The sequence below is a fragment of the Astatotilapia calliptera genome, chromosome 7, assembly GCF_900246225.1.
Source record: "Astatotilapia calliptera chromosome 7, fAstCal1.2, whole genome shotgun sequence".
NCBI lineage: Eukaryota > Metazoa > Chordata > Actinopteri > Cichliformes > Cichlidae > Astatotilapia > Astatotilapia calliptera.
The window spans coordinates 7,252,302-7,276,440 of NC_039308.1; the positions used below are offsets into that span (position 1 = coordinate 7,252,302).

General features: G+C 41.9%; 1 protein-coding gene across 1 annotated transcript; it reads right to left on the reverse strand.

The window, feature by feature from the left end:
• Positions 1–2,552: 2,552 nt before the first annotated feature.
• LOC113027247 (calphotin-like) lies at positions 2,553–5,386 on the reverse strand. Its single transcript, XM_026176867.1, has 2 exons — positions 3,897–5,386; positions 2,553–2,562 (listed from the first exon to the last, which is right to left on the reverse strand). Exons 1-2 carry the CDS (start codon positions 5,306–5,308, stop codon positions 2,553–2,555), a joined length of 1,422 nt encoding a protein of 473 aa, XP_026032652.1. The 5' UTR covers positions 5,309–5,386.
• Positions 5,387–24,139: the final 18,753 nt, after the last annotated feature.

Sequence of the window (24,139 nt, forward strand, 5' to 3'; positions counted from 1 at the left end):
TTTGGTCTTGGCCATGGCGGAGTTTGGAGTCTGACTGTTTGAGGCTGTGGACAGGTGTCTTTTATACAGATGATGAGTTCAAACAGGTGCCATTCATACAGGTAACGAGTGGGGGACAGAAAAGCTTCTTACAGAAGACGTTACAGGTCTGTGAGAGCCAAAGATTTTCCTTGTTTGAGGTGACCAAATACTTATTTTCCACCCTGATTTACGAATAAATTCTTTACAAATCCTACCATGTGAATTCATGGATTTTTTTTCACATTCTGTCTCTCACAGTTGAAGTGTACCTCTGGTGCAAATTACTGACCTCTGTCATCATTTTAAGTGGGGGAACTTGCACAATCGGTGGCTGACTAAATACTTTTTTGCCCCACTGTACATCCTCTTAAATCATCTTACTGTCAGTTCATGTTCATCTTTTGGTTTCCTCTATTATTTTCAGCCCTGCCTAGATGGCTCCTGTGATTTTTTTTTGTGTGACATGCTGTGGTGCACTTACAGAAGGGTGGCTCGGACAGTTGGAAAAAGCATCTGGTGTGATTGCTAACCATGCTCATTCACAGACCTCAAATTCTTTTGCCACAACAGTTGCCTCTAAAAATCACAAATGACTAATAAATCTACACGGTGCGAGGACAATGAGTCACCATGGATGTGAAAAAAAGAAAAATTGATCTAAATAAGGAATAAATTACAAAGAATGATGAATTCGCCTGCAGAGCACTTTCGTGTACACAGACTGTCACATCTTAATGAGGTGGTTGAGATGTGTCTTTCAGTTTGGGGTAAATGAAAGGTGGAGAAAAAAAGATGTGGGATGAAATATTTTGAGCAAAAGAGAAAAAGTGAAACATGCTTCAGGGCTTGGGATGCAACTGTGGTGTGAGTGTGGGCTAACAAGGAAATGGGGAGAGGGAACAATCATGCCTCCCACATAGCAACATCGGTATGGCCCCGATCTGGCCACAGAATGTGCTTACACATGGCCCACATACTGCAAAGAATGACGGCCCTTTGGTGGCCCAGATGTCAGCCTAATGTGTACCTTAATCAAGCCATGTAATAACAACATGTGCCGGAACATATTAGTGCAAAAGTAACATGATGAAACTCTGTTCAGAGAGTGAATGGACTGATTCTTATATAGCACTTTTCTACTCCTCCGGATTACTCAAAGTACACTACATAACATGCCACATTTACACACTTTCTCTAGACTGAGTGTGTCCTAACTACATTCATGCTCTCGCAGAGTGGAGGAACCAGGGATCGAACTACTAACCTTCCGATCAGTATGTGACCCGCTCTACCTCCTGAGCTACAGCTACCCGGTGGCAAAGATGAGTAAATCGTCACCAGGTTTTGGATATAGTGTACACTCACAAACCTGTCAAACCTGCATTTGGAACGTTGGCTACTATAGCAGTATAGTATTGCAACATGGCATTTAGGTCTTCTAACTAAAATAGGAAAATAGGAACATAAATAGTGCCATCATTGCCAAACCTGGCCCACATCTGGTTGACATACACCCTGCCATGACACCGGTCAGTCAGAAGTGATGCAAGATCCAGGCCAGACCTGTTTTCTATGAGCCTGAGCCACATAACCCAAACCACAATCGGGCCAGATGTGGCATGCCATCACATAGACAGTGCCATCTATGTCATGCCTGGCCCATATCTGGATGACATACGTCTTATCATGCCAGAAGTCAACCAGCAGTGCCGGCTTGATACCAGATCCAGGCCAGACCTGCTTGCTATGTGGACCTAGTGTGAAAGCAACCCAGTGTTTAAACATATTTTAAAAAGAGAACCATTAAGACAGCCTCTCTTGACACTTTGTGTCTCATGGTTTTAAGTATAGTATGCACTTCTGCTAAAGTCTCACCTCAGGTATTAACTCTCTTTCACAGTGGTTATAATTGTAATTTTTTCCCTGACACCTTGAGATGAAAATGATTCACCTGAACTTTTATTTGCCTTTAAATCTTTGGGGATTTACTTGGTCAATGGAACCCTTATTATGTGCAGAATATTATACGTATCCAAAATTCACTTACTTCTACCCGTCACAAAGGAAAAGCATTTTATTATGAAGATTTAACAATGTCTTTTATTCACTTATGCAAATGTAGTTAGAGCAAAAGTATTTTCAGGCACTCTTTGACTACATATAATTTTCGCATTCACTGCAAATTCCTGTCATCCTGTTATCCGATCTACAAACGTAGACAACTCAGTTAAATCATTTCTTGCTTTCGGCAAAACTCTTCTTTGAGTCGAAGCTGCAAATAAAAAAGAGAGAGAGAGAGAGAGAGAGAGAGAGAGCGACAGCAAATAGACTCCCAGTTCTGATGAAAGGCACACAGGCACTGCATTTATCAGCACGCAGCAGACAGGAGTTCTACATTGACATGTTCATACAGATATACACACATACATCTATTCCAACTCGGTCCACATTCAAAATGCATAAAACACACACACATATAGACACTCTGCCATGTTTCCATAATTCCAGAGGATGCCGAGGATGCTGGCGCTTTACTCTAACCTGAAAAGGAGGATATTACTTTTACTCTTAGACTATATCAGCCCCTTAGTTTATTCAGTATCTGAACATATAGGTGTTTAGTCCGTTTCTGTCATGGTTTAGTGCCATCCATTAACTGAACCTATTGGCCGAATTTGAAGAATGAAAAAATGTTTCTAACTTCATGTCAAAAACTTATTGTGCTAAAAAGTTATTGACCAAAGTTGAGCTAGGGCCTGGCTGTAAAAGCCTACACATGTGGATACATTTTGTATCATGGTCTCCTTGTCCTCTCAGGTTCTGATCTTCCTTCTTTGTGTTCTCCTCTGCTTGCTCTATCTCTCCTTTCTCTATCGTGCACATGTGGATGTGAGTATTAACTCTGCTTACCCCTCCCAGAAGGAGACACGTCGACCCCAGTTTCCACCAACCCACCCAAATGTCATCAACCATCTACATATATCCCATCCATTTCTATGATTGTTATTCTGGCAGTAGAGTAATTTAGGCTTCTTCGCTTGCTGCTTTTGTATATACCGATCCTCCGTTGTTGCAGATTCTGTCCTGGTGTGTCTGGTTGACACACTCACACTCTCAACGAAATATTCCCCTGTGGATTTGGAGGGACCTTACCTGCACCGGAGCCTTACTTCCATCTGCCTGAAGATGTTAAATAATCTATTAACTACAGCACTTCTTTTTAACTTAAAGAGTCCTTAGGTGTTGTTATTTTGGGTTATTAACATAAAAGTTTAAATAAATAATGAAGTGGCAAACTAATAAAACTTTTACATTCAATATAGTCCCAGCTGTGACAATTTTCAGTTTTATGGTTAGTTCTTTACAAAACCCAAACAGAAATAAAAACAGAAAACCACGTCAGTCCACTTTAATTTTTTATTTAAACACAACATTGTCACGGTCTCTCCGCTGGTGGCTCGCCGAGCTCCTCCGGCTCGCCGAGCTCCTCCGGCTCGCCGAGCTCCTCTGCTGGTGGCTCGCCGAGCTCCTCTGCTGGTGGCTCGCCGAGCTCCTCCGGCTCGGGCATGCTGAGCTCCACAGCTGGCGACGCGGGCTCCTCCCGCTCGCTGAGCTCCCGCTCGGGCATGCTGAGCTGCTCCTGCTCGCTGAGCTGCTCCTGCTCGCTGAGCTGCTCCTGCTCGCTGAGCTGCTCCTGCTCGGGCATGCTGAGCTCCTCCGGCTCGCTGAGCTCCACAGCTGGCGACGCGGGCTCCTCCCGCTCGCTGAGCTCCTGCTCGGGCATGCTGAGCTCCTCCGGCTCGCTGAGCTGCTCCTGCTCGCTGAGCTCCTCCGGCTCGCTGAGCTCCACAGCTGGCGACGCGGGCTCCTCCCGCTCGCTGAGCTCCCGCTCGGGCATGCTGAGCTCCTCCGGCTCGCTGAGCTCCACAGCTGGCGACGCGGGCTCCTCCCGCTCGCTGAGCCGCTCCTCCGGCTGCGACGCGGGTATAGATGGTCGTTGATCCGGAGGTGAAGATGGCGATGCGGAAGCTGCAGGTGGCGAAGATGACGGTCGAGCGGGTGATGTGGATGGTGAAGTCGAGAGTTCTGCGGTCGCTGCAGTCTGATGGGACGCTGGTGGAGAAGTAGCTGCAAAGGGCGGAGGTGATAATGGTGCGGCAGCTACTCGTGGTAGACTGGACAGCGATGTAGAAACAACAGGCGGGTGACATAATGGCAGGGTAGTTCCAGCAGGCATATCAGCCTCCAACTGAGGATGAAGACGAGAGGCTGACTGGACTGGCTGTGCTACGGCTACAGGCTGGGCGACTGGCTGTGCTACGGCTACAGGCTGGGCAGCTGGCTGTGCTACGGCTACAGGCTGGGCAGCTGGCTGTGCTACGGCTACAGGCTGGGCAGCTGGCTGTGCTACGGCTACAGGCTGGGCAGCTGGCTGTGCTACGGCTACAGGCTGGGCAGCTGGCTGTGCTACGGCTACAGGCTGGGCAGCTGGCTGTGCTACGGCTACAGGCTGGGCAGCTGGCTGTGCTACGGCTACAGGCTGGGCAGCTGGCTGTGCTACGGCTACAGGCTGGGCAGCTGGCTGTGCTACGGCTACAGGCTGGGCAGCTGGCAGTGCTACGAGGTTAGCTTTCACACAGTCCCGTGAATAAACAGATGAGGTGAATGAAGATGAATTGTCTATATGACTCACCACAGCCGGCTGTTGGAAAGTTTTAGAGTCTGACTGCGGTGAGGCACGCCGGCGGCGCAAGCGTCGCTTCTTTAACGATGCCGGGGCCAGCGTATCAGGCTGAGGTTCCACCAGCCGGCCGGACAGGAGAGCAGCTGTGTGAGTTTGAGCTGCCGGTCCTTGGTCTGCTGACTCAGCAGGTGCCGCAGAGGTGAGTGGAGATGTGGTGAGGTGCAGAGGGCGTGTGAAACGTTTCCCCCGCAATGGAGGGTCCAACAAGCGAGCTGCAAGCGACGGCGGGGAGGCTATCAGCCTATGAAAAAAGAAATAGGCAGCAAGGGCTCCCAGGGAGGTTGCCATATCCTCCTCGCCCGGACAGCCCAAACCAAACAGCTCAAAACAGGAACTTTCCCTCAGCGTGGTTATAATCGAAATTAGTCTCTTAATGTCCAAAAAGCTCACAGATGAGGTGATTGATGATAAGAAGGAATCAAAAAATACGACCTGCATGTGTCTCTGATGTGGATCCGCTGCCTGGATAATGCTCCGACAGTATTTCCAGAGCTGGGCGAGCAATTCCTCCTGTGAGACGGTCCTTGAGTCCGCTGGGCCCATAATGGCTGGATCGTTCTGTCACGGTCTCGCTGGCAGACCGTGGGGATGTGGGGAAAGGAGGACCCAAAATGCAGGACTCTACAGTGCAACAGTGTTTATTTACAGTGGTGACAATCCGAACAACAATAAATCCCCCCGTGCGATCCCAACTCCCGTTCCGTGTCTTCTCCTTTATCCCGTGCTCCGTGCTCTGTCTCCGTTCCCTGTGTACTCTCCGTGTGCTGCCTCCTGGTCGCCACAATTCCTCCTGAGGAAACACGCATACCAAAGGCAGCCGTGAGTACAAAACCTAACAGTAGACTTGCACTAACCTTGCACAATACACTTAAGACTGACGGGAAGTCACTCAACGATCCAGCGTCGAGGAGCTCTCAGCCACACTGTTTTGAAGCTCCTCTGACGAGGCTTGATCGGCGCCAGGTGTGTGTGGATTCCTGGGTGGGACCGGTCAGCTGGCAGGGCCACACCCACCAGGCCTAAAAGTGCCTGCCACGACCGCACCCTCACATACACAAGCACACACCCCTAAACACCTGACAGTACACCAACACGGAAAAACAGGACAGCAGACACAACCATAATAACAACAACCACAATAATGATAATAATAATAATAATAATAATAATAATAATAACTACAATAGTAGTCCACACTGCTCACGGACCCCGAATCCCTGGAACTGGGTCCGTGACAAACATGGATGTAACACTTTACTAAGCATTTGGCTCATTTTTTCTTGATAACTAGCTAGCAGTAAAGCTTTTAAGCATTGTTTTCTGTAGATTAGATGGCAGAAAATTGTTATACTTTACATTAATACACTTTGTATAAAGGACATCATTTAAGTGATATGATGGATGCAGCTCCAAAATCCAATTTGGTTTTGATTCTGGGTTGGTTCATCCTGCCTCCTAGGCTTGCTAAATTTTATTTTGACCATTCCCATGTGTTTTTTCTTTTGTTTATTGTAATATTGCAGGGTAAGGAACCTCAAATGTAAACTACCTTGAGACTACAGTTGTTGTGATTTGGATTAAATAAATAAACCTGTACTAAATTGGATTGGACTGAATTAGAATCAATTCAATTCAATTCAATTCAATCATTTTTATTTATACTGCGCCAAATCACAACAACAGTCACCTCAATCCTAGATCCTACAATAATACATACAGAGAAAAACCCAACAATCATATGACCTTCTATGAGCAAGCACTTTGGGGAGAGTGGGAAGGAAAAACTCCCTTTTAACAGGAAGAAACCTCCGGCAGAACCAGGGTCAGGGAGGGGCGTGGCCATCTGCTGCAACCAGTTTGGGTGAGAGAAGGAAGACAGGATAAAAGACATGCTGTGGGAAAGAGCCAGAGATTAATAACACATATGATTCAGTGCAGAGAGGTCTATTAACACGTAGTGAGTGAACAAGGTGACTGAAGAAGAAACACCCAGTGCATCATGGGAATCCTCCAGCAGCCTACACCTATTGCAGCATAACTAAGGGAGGATTTGGGGTCACCTGGTCCAGCCCTAACTATATGCTTTAGCAAAAAGGAAAGTTTGAAGCCTAATCTTAAAAGTAGAGATAGTGTCTGTCTCCTGAATCCAAACTGGAAGCTGGTTCCATAGAAAAGGGGCCTGAAAACTGAAGGCTCTGCCTCCCATGCTCTAATGGAAATCTGTACATAATGTGCACCATGTTATGTCCTATATGATTTTGCAACTATAAGAACTGAGCCTATAAAGAGTTCTTCTTTTGGAGCCAGAGGATTTGCTCCCTACAGGCCATTAGAAAGGATGCAGGTTTAAGGCACTTGTTGTATATAAAACCTATTCATCTTTTATACACAGCCTGTGTGATGGGCAGAGACACATGGTGGACAACCAAATGGAAAAGGTTACCTAATATTGGGTTGTTATGTGTATTGTTACTGTTGTGTTGTAAATGGACAAAACTGAATTTGACAGATTTACAGATCATATGAACACATTTATACTTATTTGTAGCATCTGCTGGACAAGAAGACTGTTTGGGCTTAATAGTGGTTACTTGTACTTCCAAAGAGTAACTCTGGGTTTTAAAAATACATTGACTTAGTATATACTAAAATTGCACTGCCACCTTAATCAGCGATATTTGCCATGGCTTGCTTTGTAGGAATCATCTGGATGTGCCATAATTTTGGCTGCCAGTTATTTCCACCCCTCCAGACGCCCCCAAGAAAATGTCTGTCTTGCTATTTTGCAAGAAAAGTGTCATTGTGATCCACAACTCAACCCCAAGCAAAACTCTAACTGACAAGACTAAATAAATTTGTATTGAACCAGCCCTGTGGGTAGTGAGGACTGGCTAAAAAGCTGCTTATTTCTTAGCTAATACAAAGCCCACACAGCAAAAAGTAATAGTCAAACTCACACAGTGAGGTAAATGAGTAAACACATCAGCACCTGCCCCAGGGGTTAGAAGATTGGTCCCTTTGCAGTCTCCAAGTTTTCTCTTTTGCTTTTAAAGAAAATTATACAGATTGCAACTGTTCACATACACAAAACCTATTTTAGTCCAAAAGTCCCCAATACAAAGAAAGTCTCTTTTAAAAAATATAATTTTATTGGGTCAAACTGTATCTTTTAATTTTTCCTTTGCTTAATAGCACTAAATCTCTGAATTCCCAGAATAACAAACACTATAAATTATTCACAATTGCTCCACTGGGATGTGGTTATGACCGTTTTTCAAAATTCCACTGCCTGCAGCCATTAACGCCTGGCTCTCTATTATTATGTAAAGTATGAACACTTTGCCGCAGTCACTGAACAATTCAAATAATTATTGTGGTTATTATGGAGGCCTCAGCCACTTGCCAGGTCCCTTTTCATTTGAAACACTACTGAGTAAGTAGAGCCAGACACAGACCAAGTGCTCATACCAGCCACCATTACTAATAGTGCTTAGTTCCTGTGTGAGCGTGAGCCCACTGAGATAAGGCTGTGCTGACAAAAAGAATGGATGCTCTGAACACTCAAAGCTTCTTTGACAAGACTGAAACATAACTGATATCATAGCTGTTAAATTGCATTGATGAGAAAAAGCAATGGGGAAACCTTTTGACGTGATGCTGGCAAAAGGCACTGATGTCACCCATTCATTTCAAGTCTGGTTATACTGGCCTAAGCTGAGCATTTTCACCAGCAAGCTCTCGGTATTTTGAGACGTTTTTCTCTCCTTGGGAAATGCACCAAGTGTACATTTAGCTCACAATTACATTTTGTTGAAAGATGTGCAGAAACAGCTTGTGTTTGATGATTTTTGTTGAACTGTAGCTAGCTACATGCTTAAGTTTCAGCAAGCAATCCTAGGTGACAGCAAATAAAACATTTCTCAATTGTAATATGCATTAACCTGATTGCCAGATTCAATTACACATTAACTGATGGTGGTAAAATGCCCTTCCAGGTCCTTCAGGTCAGCTAGTAAGACTGACTGTCTCTTCTTCCCTCTATTTACCTTATACTTGTCTCCTTGCTTCATGTCCCTGATTACCTGCGTTTCCCTGCTAGTTATTAGAATGCAGAGCTTGGGATTAGGTCTATGGAGCCACACGTCCTTGCCCACCCTCCACCATTTCACCTGGAGAAACCTAATGCTAGATTACCTTACAACTGACCAGCTGCTTCCTCAGATAGTTGCATACATCATTACCTCAATTTTTTGTGTGGGACATTGTCTGTATTTGAGTCCACCACCACCTAATCTCTGTTAAACGTCAGCTTTTTGGGGGGCTATTTGATTTTTAGAAAATGAATATTTTACTCATAAGTATCCATTGGGTGTGTGTGTAATTACATCTTCCTCCAATTCATGCATTCTCAGAAACTTTGAATGAATCCACTAAAAATAAATCGATGTGGACTCTTGCTCATAAAAGCTCTCTGATAAACAGTTTGACATTCTCAAATTCTTTGAGAGAGTCAACTTTTAACTACGTTTCACTGATTCCAGCTAACAGCCTCTAACAGAGGCTACCAGTAGCAAAAATAGCAACCTGTACCAACAGAAAAGTTTGGGATATTCTCAACAACTAACCTCAGTATTTGTCATCGGAAAGAAGTGAGCTTTACTGACTCATAAACTTGTATTGGACTCCTTTCACAAAGTTTTACAGCCTCTTCTCAGAGTAAATAGACACAAGCACCTGCTTTGACAGCTGAGGTAAACAGTATGTTGACAGCCTACACTCACTACAGATGAATGGCAGCCAGAGCTGTTTGTCCTACAGTGGCCACCGTAGCCAGGGTTATGAACTTAAATTGGGATGTGTAAGAGCACAAAACTCAGTTGACTCCAATTTGCAGTCTAATGGTGATATTTTATACACTTTACCTTTAAAGTATGTTATCGGTGTTATTGTCATGATCCGGAGTTTGTGACTCCGTGTAGTTATTATTATTCTGGGTTTTGTTTTCATGTTCCTATGTGTTCCCCAGTCTGTGTGAAGTTTTTGCGTTGTGTCATTGGGTGTATGTGTTTCCTGTTTTATTTTGAAGGTCTGCGTCTTATGTGAGTGTTTTTGGTTTGCCTCCCTAGTCTTGTCACGTTAATCACTCCCAGCTGTGTCCCCCACCTGTGTGTGATCTCCCTGTGTTCTCTGAGTGTTTTTAAGTCTTGTCTTCTGTCTTAGTCGTTGCTGGTTCGTCTGTGTTGTTTCCCCTCGGTCTCCCTGCGTCTCTCCGTATGTATTTCCCCGGACCTCCCTGCATCTTCGTTTCTGGTTTGTTTTGTTAGTTTTACCCAGTTTAGGTTTTCCTGTTTCACCTTCACCCACGCCATTGCTGTTTGTATTTTCTTTTGTTAAATAAATACTCATCTGCACCAGAGCTGCCGCATTTTGGGTCCTATCTCCAATTCCACACGTCTGCCACCGCGGTCGTGACAGTTATGCTATTAGCCATTACATGATCTTTAGGCTTTTTAAGATAAGATAAGATAAGATAAGATAAGATAAGATAACCTTTATTAGTCCCACACGTGGGAAATTTGTTTTGTCACAGCAGGAGTGGACAGTGCAAAAGTTATGAGGCAAAAATTAGAATACAATAAGAATAAATACAGTACACAACTGTACAGAATAGAATAAAATAAAATACTATATACAGTAGAATAAAATAAAATAAATATACAATAAGATAAAAATAGAATACAAATACAAATACTATATACAACTGAGTAAAAATACAACGATGACAGAAAGGATTATTGCACTTAGTATTATTGCATATGTATGGATGTGTGTGCTTGATCAGTTAAAGTCTTTATTATGGAGTCTGACAGCAGTGGGGAGGAAAGACCTGCGAAATCTCTCCGTCCCACACCGTGGGTGCCGCAGTCTCCCACTGAAGGAGCTGCTCAGTGCTGTCACAGTCTGCTGCATGGGGTGGGAGATGTTGTCCATCAGGGATGACAGCTTCGCCGCCGTTCTCCTGTCACTCACCACCTCCACTGGGTCCAGAGGGCATCCTAGAACAGAGCTGGCCCTTCGGATCACCCTGTTCAGTCTCTTCCTGTGCCCAGCAGAGATGCTGCCGCCCCAGCAGACCACGCCATAAAAGATAGCAGAAGCCACAACAGAGTCATAGAAGGTCTTCAGGAGTGGGCCCTCCACTCCAAACGACCTGAGTCTCCGCAGCAGGTACAGCCTGCTCTGCCCTTTCCTGTAGAGGGCGTCTGAGTTATGAGTCCAGTCCAGTCTATTGTTCAGATGAACACCAAGGTACCTGTAGCTGTCCACAGCCTCAATGTCCATACCTTGGATGTTCAGTGGTTGCAGTGGAGAATGCTTGTGCCTGCGGAAGTCTACCACCAGTGTAAAGTAGCTAAACACTCTACCTGACATTTGCCAGTTGAATGTATAGAAGTGTATCGGATGAGCCATTAGGTGAGGTAAGCTTGGAACTAAATTCAGCTGATGTCCTTGGATGAACTGAGACTGAGTTTGTAACCCATCTGAACTAATGCTGTGCTTACCTGGCAAAATGGTTAACATGGAAAACAAACCCTCAAGTCCAGCCTAAAGAGTTGATAGTTGCCTTCCATCATATTTGACATACTTGACATACTGTTTGATGGTTACTCACAGTATGAGTAGTGCATTGTTGAGTATATTATTTTTTTCAGACATTTTTAAGTTCTTGAGCTTTATTAAAAACCACTTCCATCTTTATGCTTGTGTTATTTTCAAAGTTAAATAAAAGTGGGAGTTATAAAATCACTCATATGCAGAAAAGATAATGAAATATATCACACTACTTGTCATAAAGTAAAATGGGCAAGTTCCTCAATATGTGCCAGCATGACTGTTTGTATTACCTTGCTGAATGAAGTAACGCTAATGCAAGTTATTACCTGCATCCCAGCACTGGAGACTATCTGCCGTCATCCATCATCGTCCCTGACACCCACAATTATAACCTGGACTATGCAGAGAGCAGGTTCTTACAGAAACATGACAGCAGGCTACTGATATAATTGCATCCTTGCTCATAGTCATGTCTAGCTCTGCTTTGTTAATGGTCTTCATTTCCCCTCTCTTCCACAATACTCCAGGTGGTATCTGATATGCACAGTCACTGCAGGTGGAGGCTGAAACTCATCACCAAGAGCCATGTTAACTCTGTCAATTATTTAGATTTGACTTTGGCAATATATGCTTTATAATACAAAGAACATTTTAGGACTGTTTCAACAACAAATTATGTATGATGTGCTACAAAATCATTTGGGAGAAGAATGGCTTGCTGCACTGTACAAAAACATGACACACATGCTCTTACACATTACTAATGCTGTCAGGACCTAATTTGATTGTTTCCCCATTAAACGAAAAATTCTTTATAATAAATTTTTTTTTCTTTTTTTAATTTCATGCATGAGGTTGAAAAGTTGCAGATCGGAAAATGAAAAGCTGCACTAAAGTATTCGGATGAAGTGGTTTCTTCTTCTACTTCATTTGATTTTTCTCCTTCTTTAATTCTTATACTTATTATTATTATTCGCCTTTTTCTGCTGCTGCTGCTGCTGCCGTTACTGCTGCTTCTGAAAAAACAGAGCAGTTTCTTTCATATTGCCATACAGTGACTATTTCTACAGAGAGTCAAAAAAAGGAAAGTGAAGCTTGGTTTTACAGCTACTTTCCAGGAATCTTTTAAATTAAAGTGTGCTATTTAGCACTAATAACAGTAATAGTCATCCAAATCTAGTCCAATGAGGACCAAGATAATCAAAAGAAGATATTTCCACCTTCAGTAATTTATACTGCTGCACCAAACTGACATTTATGTCAAGATGTCCAGTCTAGCTGGGTTGCAAAACAATTTGCAGGTCTTCAGCACCTGTGGGCAGGCTAAAACATTAATTTAGCCTGCCCACATTACTTCGAACTTGGAAACTATTTAATTAATGCCAAATTATGTACGGTACTATGTAAAATTCGGATTCTCCAGAGTCCACACCCTCATTTCTTCATATTTGGCTACCAAAAAGCTTCACCAGAAGTGTATGGAGGCCGTAAGGAGAGCGCTAAAACAGTGAGTGTTTGTAAAATATGGTAGAGACTCTCTCATGGTTTGGGGTTAAATCCCCAACTAGTGCCACTGGGGATTTTTGAGAACTGATGAACTTGTGAAAACACAAAAGTACAGTCAGATTTTCATCTACCATGCAATAACATCATGTCAGTGATCCCAAACACACATGTCAATGCAATATAAGCATACCTGGTTAGAGAAATACACACAGGAACATCATTAGTCATGGACTGGTCTTCCCAGAACCTGGAACTCAGCTTGTAATGGTCAAAAAAAGAAGTAAAGAATTGAAAAGTGTTTGTTTATTTTTACCAATTCTCATATTTATTCACATTATGAGCAGTGATGGGAATAACGGCGTTACAAGTAACGGCGTTACTATCTAACTAATTACTATTCCTATCGTTACAACACCGTTACAGTTACTAACAAGAAAATGCGGTACGTTACTATTTTTCAACAAACAGACGGTTGAAGCTGTGTTCAGCTTACCGCATCTTATATCAGTTGCACAGAAGTAGGTGTAAGTAATCTGGGCGCTACAGCTTTAAGCAGCTGTGCGCGCTCCCGCGGGCGGTAATCACGATCACTGTCTAGCACAGGGGTCACCAACACGGTGCCCGCGGGCACCAGGTCGCCCGCAAGGACCACATGAGTCGCCCGCGGGCCTGTTCTAAAAATAGCTCACCATAACAACTTACCAGTAAGCTGCATCTATTTTTATTTTTTCTTGCTATTTTTTTTAATCACAATTGCATTGCGTTAATTTGTTAGAGATAATATATAAAAAAATGTTTATTATTAAATATTAGATCATGATATAATATTTAGTGCTAGCTGGTCTCCACGGAAACAGTTGCCGTGAAGACCAGCAAAGGCAAAGGTGAGGAGATGAGGAAAACATGGCGGAAAAAAGGAAGAAAACATATAATTTTCACAGTGAATGGGAGGAAGAGTTCTTTTTTACCACTGTGAAAGATTCATGCGTGTGTCTCATTTGCGGGGCAACTGTGGCAACGGCAATGCGGCACAACGTGGAGAGACATTTCCGAACGTGTCACACAAGCTACCATGCTAACTACCCAAAGGGCAGAACACTGCGAGCGGAAAAGGCCCGCGAATTAAAGGCAGGTTTGAGCAAACAGCAGTCTTTTTTCACGAGACCGGTGAAAAACTCTCAAAAAGCAACCGAAGCCTCATTTAGAGCTACACATTTCATGATTAAGAAAAAGAAGGCATTTTTAGACGGGGAGTATTTCAAAGAAGCAATGATGATAATTGCAAAAACTGTGCTTAAAGACGAGAAATATGGAAACGATGTAATCTCCACTCTCTCTGATGTCCAGCTGGGGGCAACTACAATTGTTAGAAGAGTGTCGGCTATGTCTGGGAACTTGGCCGATCAGTTGGATCAGGATCTGGCAAAGTGCAGTTGGTTTAGCATCCAGTGTGACGAGTCTGTCGACAGCACCAGTACAGCACAGCTGATGGTCTTTATCCGGATGGTATTTGATGGTTTCTCCACAAAAGAAGAACTTCTGACACTACTGCCGCTAAAGACAACAACGAAGGGAGTTGACATCTATAACGCGGTGAAGGAGTTTTTCGCGAAGAAAAAGGTACCGTTGGAAAAGCTGGTATCAGTGACTACCGACGGGGCTCCTGCTATGATCGGCCGACATACGGGATTCATCGCTCACTGTAAAGGTGACACAGAGTTCCCAAACTTCATGCATTACCACTGCATCATTCACCAGCAGGCGTTATGCGCAAAGGTGATCGGCTTCGAGCACGTCATGACTCCCGTCGTGAAGATCATAAACAGCATCCGCTCCAGAGCTAAACAGCACAGAACATTCAAGGTTCTATTGGAGGAGCTGTCAGCTGAATATGGTGACCTTCTACTACATACGGAAATCCGATGGCTCAGCAGGGGACGGATTTTGCTTCGTTTTTTGTCACTTTTGGGTGAAATCAAGGAGTTCATGCAATCCAAAGGGGAAGACACATCTCTGCTGGAGGACACTGAGTGGACACTTGACCTTGCGTTTTTAACAGACATTACTGGGAAACTGAACTATTTGAACTGTGAGCTGCAAGGCAAAGGTAAGACTGTTGCTGACATGATAAGTGCTTTAAATGGATTTAAAGCCCAGATGAACATTTTCTCTGTGCATTTACAGAGAAAAAAGGTGCTGCACTTTCCCTCTGTGCAGATGGTGCTGAAAGACAATGCTTCTGCATCTGAGACTTTTGACAAAGTTGCAGAAAAGTACACTCAAGTCATAAACCGACTTGGTCAAGAGTTTGAGAACAGGTTTTGTGACCTTGATCAGCTTGAGCCATGTGTCTCATTTGTTTCCAATCCTTTCATGAATGTGGACACAACATGCATTGCTGAGCAACTAAGTTCAATGTTCAGCTTGGATGCTGGACAGGTGGAAATCGAAATTGTAACATTGCAAAATGATGTCCACCTCAAAGCCTATCTGGGTGCACCAAACTTTTGGTGCCTTGTTGACACAGAAAAGTACAGTGGTGTGTGCACAGCAGCTATGAAGGTTGCCAGCCTGTTTGGTTCAACCTATCTTTGTGAATCAGCCTTTTCTGACATGAACTTCATTAAGAACAAACACAGAACACGCCTCTCCGATGCACATCTGCAAGACTCACTCAGAGTTGCAGTGTCAAGTTATACCCCAGATTACAACACACTGGTGAACAGCATGCAATGCCAGGTTTCCCACTAACAGACAAAGAAAGCCATATTAGATGTTCTCAGTGGCAACATTACAGTGTCATGTCAAAGTTGAATTTAATTATTGAAAAACAAATGTGTTTGTTAAGTGTAACATGTGACAATTTGCTTTAAAATGCTGCCAATTTGGTGAAAAGTTCTGTAAAATTTGAAAGTAGATTTTTTGTATGTTACATACATACAAAAATAAAGCACATTTTATACTGTGCTTTATTACTGCCATATATGAGCTACTGTGTAGAGGTCTGGGGAAACACATACAAAAGTAACACACAAACAATAACTATAATACAGAAAAGGGCCATTAGATTAATAAATAATGTAGGGTACAGGGACCATACAAATGCACTCTTTGTCAAAATGCAAGCTATTAAATTCCAAGACTTGGTGAAGCTTAAAACAGCGCAAATAATGTATAAAGTCAGAAATAAATTGCTTCCCAAAGAAATCTGTAAATTGTTCATAGAAAGAGAAGGTGGGTATAACTTAAGAGGGAAATGGAATTTAAAAATACAAAGTGCTAGAACAACTTTAAGAACTATGTCTATCTCAATTGCAGGAGTTAAATTATGGAACAGTCTAACAGAAGAAATAAAAGACAGTCAAAACATAAACAGTTTAAAGTAAAATATAAAAACCTAATTTTAAATAAGTATAAGAATGAAGAAAACGGGGTTAACCCAGGATGGTAATGTTGCTGGTAATGGTGTTGCGGTTCTTGTTTGTTTTTTTGTTTTGTTTTGGTTTGTTGTTTTTCCATAACTTGTGTATCTGCAAATATACACATTCTGTATTTTTCATATGAAAGAAACTATACTGTGGTGGGGCTTGCTAATTTCTTGTTTTTGATTTATGTATGTTATGTTTTGTTTTACTTCATATGTTTCATATGTTTCATATGTTGTTTGTTTAATTTAAGACAAAAAAAAATTAAATGAATGAGAGGTAAAACTTGAGGGGGTAGGGACAAATAAGTAAATACTTCTGCCTACTCCTTTTCAAACAAATACTGGAATGATATTTTGTAATGATTGTGAAGGCACATGTTTGAAATGTTTGAAATAAAAATGAACTGAACTGAACTGAACTGAACTGAAAAATAATGTATGTAACAGTGCATGATTTGTTAAAATTTGTTAGTGGTAAGTGAAAATGTTGTAGAAGTGATCACTTCAAAATGTAAATACTTGCAGAGATATATAGAAATAAAGCGTTGCATATTGATATTTATGTTTCCTACCTTGTTTCCTAATTGCATTCTTTATAATTATGGTGAAAAATAATTAACATAATTAGTGTCCGTACATAGATGAATATCATTAATTATTAATGATAACACATAATTAAGTTAAACTGAGGAAATTTGTTATTTGAGAAGTGTGTGTCAAACTGGTAGCCCTTCACATTAATCGGTACTCAAGAAGTAGCTCTCACTTTCAAAAAGGTTGGTGACCCCTGGTCTAGCACAACACCTGCAGCTAAGGGGGCAAAACTATTGCATGAGTCAAAGCTGTTATGATGATGTTTCACCCCAATTTAACATCGCCGCTGTAGGAATTAGAATCAAACTTATAAGAAAGGAGACCCCTTGGACATCAATCAGCGTGATGAGAACTATTGAAAACAAAAGAAAGAATCTTTGGAAAAAAGCCAGCAGCCAGACACCTGGGCCCTGTTTCAGGAAGCCGGTTTAGAAAACTCAGAGTGAAAAACGATACGCAGGGTTGAGTAACCCCGAACTGTCCAACTCGGAATATTCGGTTTCAGAAAGGCTGATAACAATTAGTTCAATCAACGCGGAGTTGCGTCAACCCCAAGTGAAGCGCGCGGACGAGGATACATAAAGCCCTGATAAGCGGAGGACAGATTAAGCGAGTCACCATGGAGACGGAGGGAAAGAAGGCGCGGTCAATGTATTTCACAGCGCTTGAGGCCGAAATTCTGATGGCAGCATATGCTGATAACATGCAAATTCCGCGGAAAAAAGTAACACAGCCACAGCTGCAAAAGAAAGGGAGCATGCATGGCAAAACATAGCCGACAGAGTCAATGCGTGAGTGTTAATATAAACATTGATCTAGGGATTTCCACCCATTTAACACGTTATTTTATCATATGTTATTTTATTTGTTATTTTATACATTTTATTTTGTGATGTGATTTGAGCGCAGGTGCAACCCAACAGGCCCCAAACGTTCCTGGCAGCAAGTAAAAATGAAATATAAAAATATAGTCCAAACAGGTAAGGTGTAATTGTATTATGAGCCATAGTGCTTGGTCTGTTTGTCCCATGTAAATCAATTTCAGTTAGAGGCTACATTAATTTTCTTTCTGTAAGCACTTATTGAAATTATCTGAGCACATTACAAGTACATATTTGCTTACTCTGTATGCTCAAATGTGACCCGTTATAGCCAACAGAAAAAAAGCGGAGGCCCGAAAAACAGATGGGGGTCCTCCACCACTCACAGAGGCTGAGCAGTTGGCCCTCAGCCAAAACAGTGGGCGCCCTGTGGCTGAAGGCATCTCTGCGGGGACATCCTCTGAGTCAATAACCCCGCAAGACACAAGTGCCTACATAGGGGGTAAATTCAAAATAATACATGATGTGCATACATCCTTTCTTCACAGTCACCTTTGCAGTGCTACTCATTCATTTGATAAACTCTTTACCATAATGGATTATTTTGTAGTGAAGTTATTTTCCTACTGATTTTGCCTTCCCTCAGTCTTGGTTGTCTTTGAGAGCATAATGACAATGAAGTGTAAGGTGATTGGTATGTTTGTTAATTGCCATTTGGTCCCTTGTAAGTTATAAGTGACCTGTATAAACCTCATATTCTATCAGTTGATGGTGGTGGTGTACTGCATCTGGTGCAGCCTCCTGTTGAGCCAGACCAACATGCAGTTGTGAGTAATACTCCACAGATTATATGAGTTTACAGTAGAACAGCAATGTTGTTTATTTCTTTACTACAGGAAAATAATGAAGAAACATTGACAGCTGTTACAGAGGAGGAAGCAACAGAGACACTTTATGAGGTTTACATCTTTTAATACTTTGTGTACAGGAAACACAGGCGACCAATAAAGCCAGTTGATCCAAAAATCTGTTTATTCTTCTTTCAACATGTTGAGGTGATGGGTCAAAGGAAATGATTGTGACATATGGTGTCTCTGACTGCGCTTCCATCTTGTATGTCCGTGGGAGGGTCAGGATGTTCATGGTTTGGATCACTGCTGATGTTTGGTTCAGAAGGACAGTGTTCTCCTCTAATTGTGGCAATGTTGTGAAGAATCACACATGCCACAATAATGTCACATGCCCTTTCTGGGGTGACCCTGAGTCTTTGCAGGCACTGGAACCGGGCCTTAAGAATTCCGATAGTCATTTCGATTCTGGCTCTTGTCCTGCAATTAGCCAGATTATATCGCTGCTGTGGGCCCGGTTCAGGGTCAGGGTAAGGGGTAAGCAAATAGGGTAAACATGGATACCCCCTATCACCAAGCAAGTAGCCAGTGAACTCTCCTAAGACAGAAGGATACACTTCAGTTCAAATGTCCCTGAAGCAATTGGTCTTTATATATTTTAAAGTATTCTCAACTCACCATGTCCAAATTTTGTGCTCAGTGTACATTCACGGAATATTTGTGAGTCATGGACAGAGCCTGGCCACTTGGCTTCCACATTTGTGATAATGTTGGCAGCATCACATATGATCTTCACAGTGCAGAGAACACAAATTAGCATCCATTACTATAATGAAATAATTTGTTAGTTTGAAATGCTACAGGGAACTATGTACCTGCACATTAATGCTGTGGAAAGACTTCCTGTTCACATAGTCTCCTTCATTTACTGAAGGAGCAATGATTGGAATGTGAGTGCCATCTGTACAGCCAATCACGCCTGGGAACCGTGAAAATAAATGTAAAATTTAAGTAGTACTCCAAGTATCACCACATCATAAATTAAGTTTCGTTCATCCTGCTACCTCCAATTTTGTGGCATCCCTCTTTGATGAATCTTGTGGGTCTATGACCGGGGAACACCACAAACGAGTACAGGAGACGTTTCAGTGCAACTGTAACATTCGTGACTGCCCGACAGACGGTAGCCTTGGAAACGTGCTCAGCGTCACCAATATTATACAGAAAGCTCCCGTTTGCAAAAAACCGAAGTGCAATACAAATAATATGTACAGAACTGAGAGGATGTCCACGATGTGTCACATGCGTAATATATGGCCTGAGGATGTTATCCAAATAACTTATAGATTGTGCTGAAGAACGGTAACGTTCACACAGAAAATCATCAGGAAATGATAAAATGTCCAAACGCGCTCTGATCACTCTCTCCCGGCGGAGAGCTCTGCGGAGAATTTGGGCTTCACGATCTACTGGCTCTTCAAGGACGGGGCACGCCATGTCCGACACTTCCTACTGTCAGGTTTCCGACAAAGGGGCGGAGACAGTCAGGGTTAGTTGTAGTAAACCTGCTAGGGGGCAGGTTAGCTTCACGGAGTGTGTCGTCATAGTGACTCACTGAGGCTTCATCTGAACTCGCTTTGTGAAACCGAAAACCCAGAGTTTTCGTTAACTCAGGGTATACTTACTCAGTTTTTCCACTAAACCGGCTTCCTGAAACAGGGCCCAGGGGACGATAGAGACTATTTGGCTTCATTTTTGGGGAGCTGTCGCGTCGTCCATTTTTTCTACAGTCATTGGTCAGAACAATGAGGCGACTGCTGTCTCCAGGTAGAAAAAGGAGTGATACACCTGCTGCTGTCAGACCTGCAGGTATCAGGCTGTGATGTTCTCCTTTATAGTGGACAGAAATTATTGTTTTGGAGTGGCACAAATAATTTCTGTTGCATCTTATTGAATGCAGAACAGCTGATTGTTATGTAAATAGTTTGAAATGGTTATTGGTAAAAGGTTAATGGATGCAAATAACTTTGTTGTTTGCAAAACTTGTGCATAGGATTTTAAAATTGACAATTTATATTTGCATTCAAAGTTATGAAATATGATTCATTAAACATGTTTGTGGTTGTTACAGTAAAAATTATAACTTTTTCTACTCTGATTTTATGTTTTTTGTCTGATTGTAAATCAATTGTGTTAATACAGTATGTCAAAATGAAAACATAACTGTAAATTCAGACACGTGAGGTTGTGCTGAAAAGGATGATACCAAACAAGGCAAAGTAAATAGTTTTTAAAGGGAAAATGTGGAGGGAAAATCAAAAGTAGTTAAAAATGGTCAATTATACCCTGGACCCCAGAGGGTTAAACGTTTTTTTTTAAAGTAATGCAATAGTTACTTTTCAAGTAATTAATTACTTTTAGAATATTGTAACTCAGTTACTAACTCAGTTACTTTTTTGAAGAAGTAACTACTAACTATAATTAATTACTTTTTCAAAGTAACTTGCCCAAAACTGATTATGAGACCAGGGATGCCAGTTTTATATATAATTTAAATACTGGGTCTATTTTAAATAAATCAATTACTGAACCCATATTTGCTTATAACCCAACCTCCCACCAGCCCTTCATTTAGCTGTTTGAAAAGCTATTTAGCCTAGCCCAAGCAGATTTTTAACATGGATAGTGGTGATCTTAAAAAATACAATATATTGATCAATATTGAGCTGATGTGAAATCATTTATGACAGTAACTTATTATCACTGGCTCTCCTGTCTCCCTCCCCTCAGCCCCTAACTGTCACATCAGATGGTGCCCCTCCCTGAGCCTGGTTCTGCCAGAGGTCTTCCTGTTAAAAAGGAGTTTTTCCTTCCCACTGTTTCCAAGTGCTTGCTCATAGGGGGTCGTTTAATTTTTGGGGTTCTCTCTGTATTATTGTAGGGTCTTTACCTTACAATACAGAAAGAGCTGTTGTTTTGATTTGCACTATATAAATACAATTATATTGAACTGAACGATGCATGTTTTAGAAAAAATTTTTATTGTAAGAAGTTGTGGATTACTGATTTACACCCTGCCTGACTCTGCACAGATTTGTCAGGTACTGATGGAAATACGAAAATGGCACCCAAGAGCAGACTCAATACCCAAGTTGAATGTTTTGCAAGGTTTCTTTTTTTTGTTGTTTTTTTTTTAACAAAATGTGACTTTAAACAAGAACATGGCTAGAAACTGAAACTGGGGAACTAGAGCTGAGGAAGGTCGAGGGCGGAGAAATACTTAAACACAGGGAGCACAGGGAGAGCCAAGAGGTGAGTGTGTATGGCCTTGGGGTGTGCTTACCTGCAGACTGGGGGGAGGTGTCCATAAAAGTGTCCAGTGGGGTGAGCAAGGTGAAGGAGGATATCTAGTCCCAGAGGAGTGACGACAGGCAGGAGGGCAGCCGGGTGAACAATGTGACTATGGAAGTCCTTAGATCTGACTGTAGTAGCTGAAGCAGTTCAGACCAACACTGAAGCATGAACATGGCAGTAGGCAAATCTGGTAGGAACTGAGGACAGAGAGCAGCATTAGATACAGGACAGAAGGACCATGGAACTGACCAAGGAAGTCGAGTTACCACCAGAGGTCTGGACACCTCTTGCACACCCTGGAAAATCCCCACTCACTCCCAAGACAGGATTAGTCGGTGCCTTTGTGTTAGTTAGTGGACTAACTATGCAACATCAACACTCATGAAATGATTGAAGGGTTTTTATCAACAGATAAATGAAAATTACTAAAATAAATAACTAATATAAGCTGATAAGATCAGCTGGCCAATATATCAGCTGGGTTCTACTATTTACACAGAATTTATATTACTCACAATATCTAATCTGATTTAAAGTGTACCTCCCCAGTTCAAGCTATTCAGGATATTATCAGAATCCATGCTTGTCAAACATGCTGATAAGAATGGGAAGATCGTCTCCAAAGAAACTCAGCCATTCTGGATATACATTTCCATCTCCTGGAAGACTTTGGAAGCACATTTCATCAGCTGAACAGCCAACAATAGCACGCCTCCAATATTCTACTCATATCATGTGGGTGTTATGGGTTCATGCTAAAGCTTCACAGTGCATTTCATCTGGCTCTTTGTTGTGTTTTTGCAAGGAGTAATGGCCGAAAACCACATGCTCAAAATTTCTAAATATATTGAATATTTTTGAGATGCAGGAGACAGACTGTAGTACTTTTTATAGTTGCCACACAAGGGAAATGTTAAGTTACTCCATTGTTTGGAGCTTGGCAGGTTTGGGTGTCAGGTTGATGCCAACACACATTAAGGAATTTGAGTCACTGAACTGGACCTTTCTGACATATTTTGGTGCTGAATTATGCTCACCTGATAGAGTTAGTTACTGCAATTCTTCAAGTTAATTTTCATGTTTGCACTTCTGTATGTGGCAGTTGTCTAGATCTGTCCGGATACAATTTATGGATGATTATTGCAAAGCATGTCAGCTTTGGCACTCAACCCCTGCAAATATTGTCACTTTTTTTTTTTTTGTCAAAGAATAAAAATGCCCAAAATTCCGAACTCAAAGAAGTTATGGCCATCTTTTATAAACAGTTTATGGTACAACCTTGCCTATTTTTCAAACCACAGTATGTCTGAGAGCTGCACTGCGCTCTGAGTAATGAGGCTGCTGGTGGAAAAAATAGTTTTTCTTTCTTCTATGATGGATTTGAGTCCAGTGAGACATTAAACAAGCTGTTACTCTTTGAATCTGAGCAACTGACACCAAAACCTGACATTTACATTAGTATCTGTCGTTTTTCCTCCACTGCCTTTCTGCTATTTAATGTTGTTAGAATGTTTAAGAACATTCTACCTTTAAAAATTGTCAACAACAGATAACCCCCTGAGCAAGAAAACACAACGCTCACATCAACACAGAGAAGCCTTTATTTCATCTTTATTTCATCTTTTGACATGAAGAGCTAAAGGCATCCTCTATGAAGTTGTTTATTGAGTCACTCACACAGACTCACACAGACACACACACCTAAAAAAGGACTCAAGCATGTGGAAAAACCCAAGGCATTACTTGTGATTTATTCATTTAATAACCACAATCATTTTTCTCTATTTGGGTGCATTAGCCCGAAGAGAAAAATTGTTACAAATGCAAGTAAACAAGAAATGGTGAACAGAGGGTAAAAAAAAGAGAAGGACATTGTAGAACTACATTTGTGGGTCTGACCTTCTACCAGCCGATGACATGACTGCCAGGATGGTAAAATCTGCAGTACACATAAATCATGGCAGGTGAGAAGATGTACTGGATTATGGAAATGAGGCATAAAAGGTTTGAGTGAACCGATGAGCATGATGTAGCTGAGTACATGTCACCTTTCCGTGTCCATTTCCTTTTTTCTGGAATTGAACGTGAGCAAAAGATGGATATTTTGTCTGGCTTCTGTTCATTTGTTTGTTCCTTTTTCCCTTCTAGCCACTTCTGTCCCAGCCTTATATTCAAGCTATCTTCAGTACTTCACTTATTCACAGCTGTT

What these genes read in the sequence shown, in the direction of transcription:
- LOC113027247 (XM_026176867.1), bottom strand. Translation starts at nt 5,308, where the DNA reads ATGGGCCCAGCGGACTCAAGGACCGTCTCACAGGAGGAATTGCTCGCC.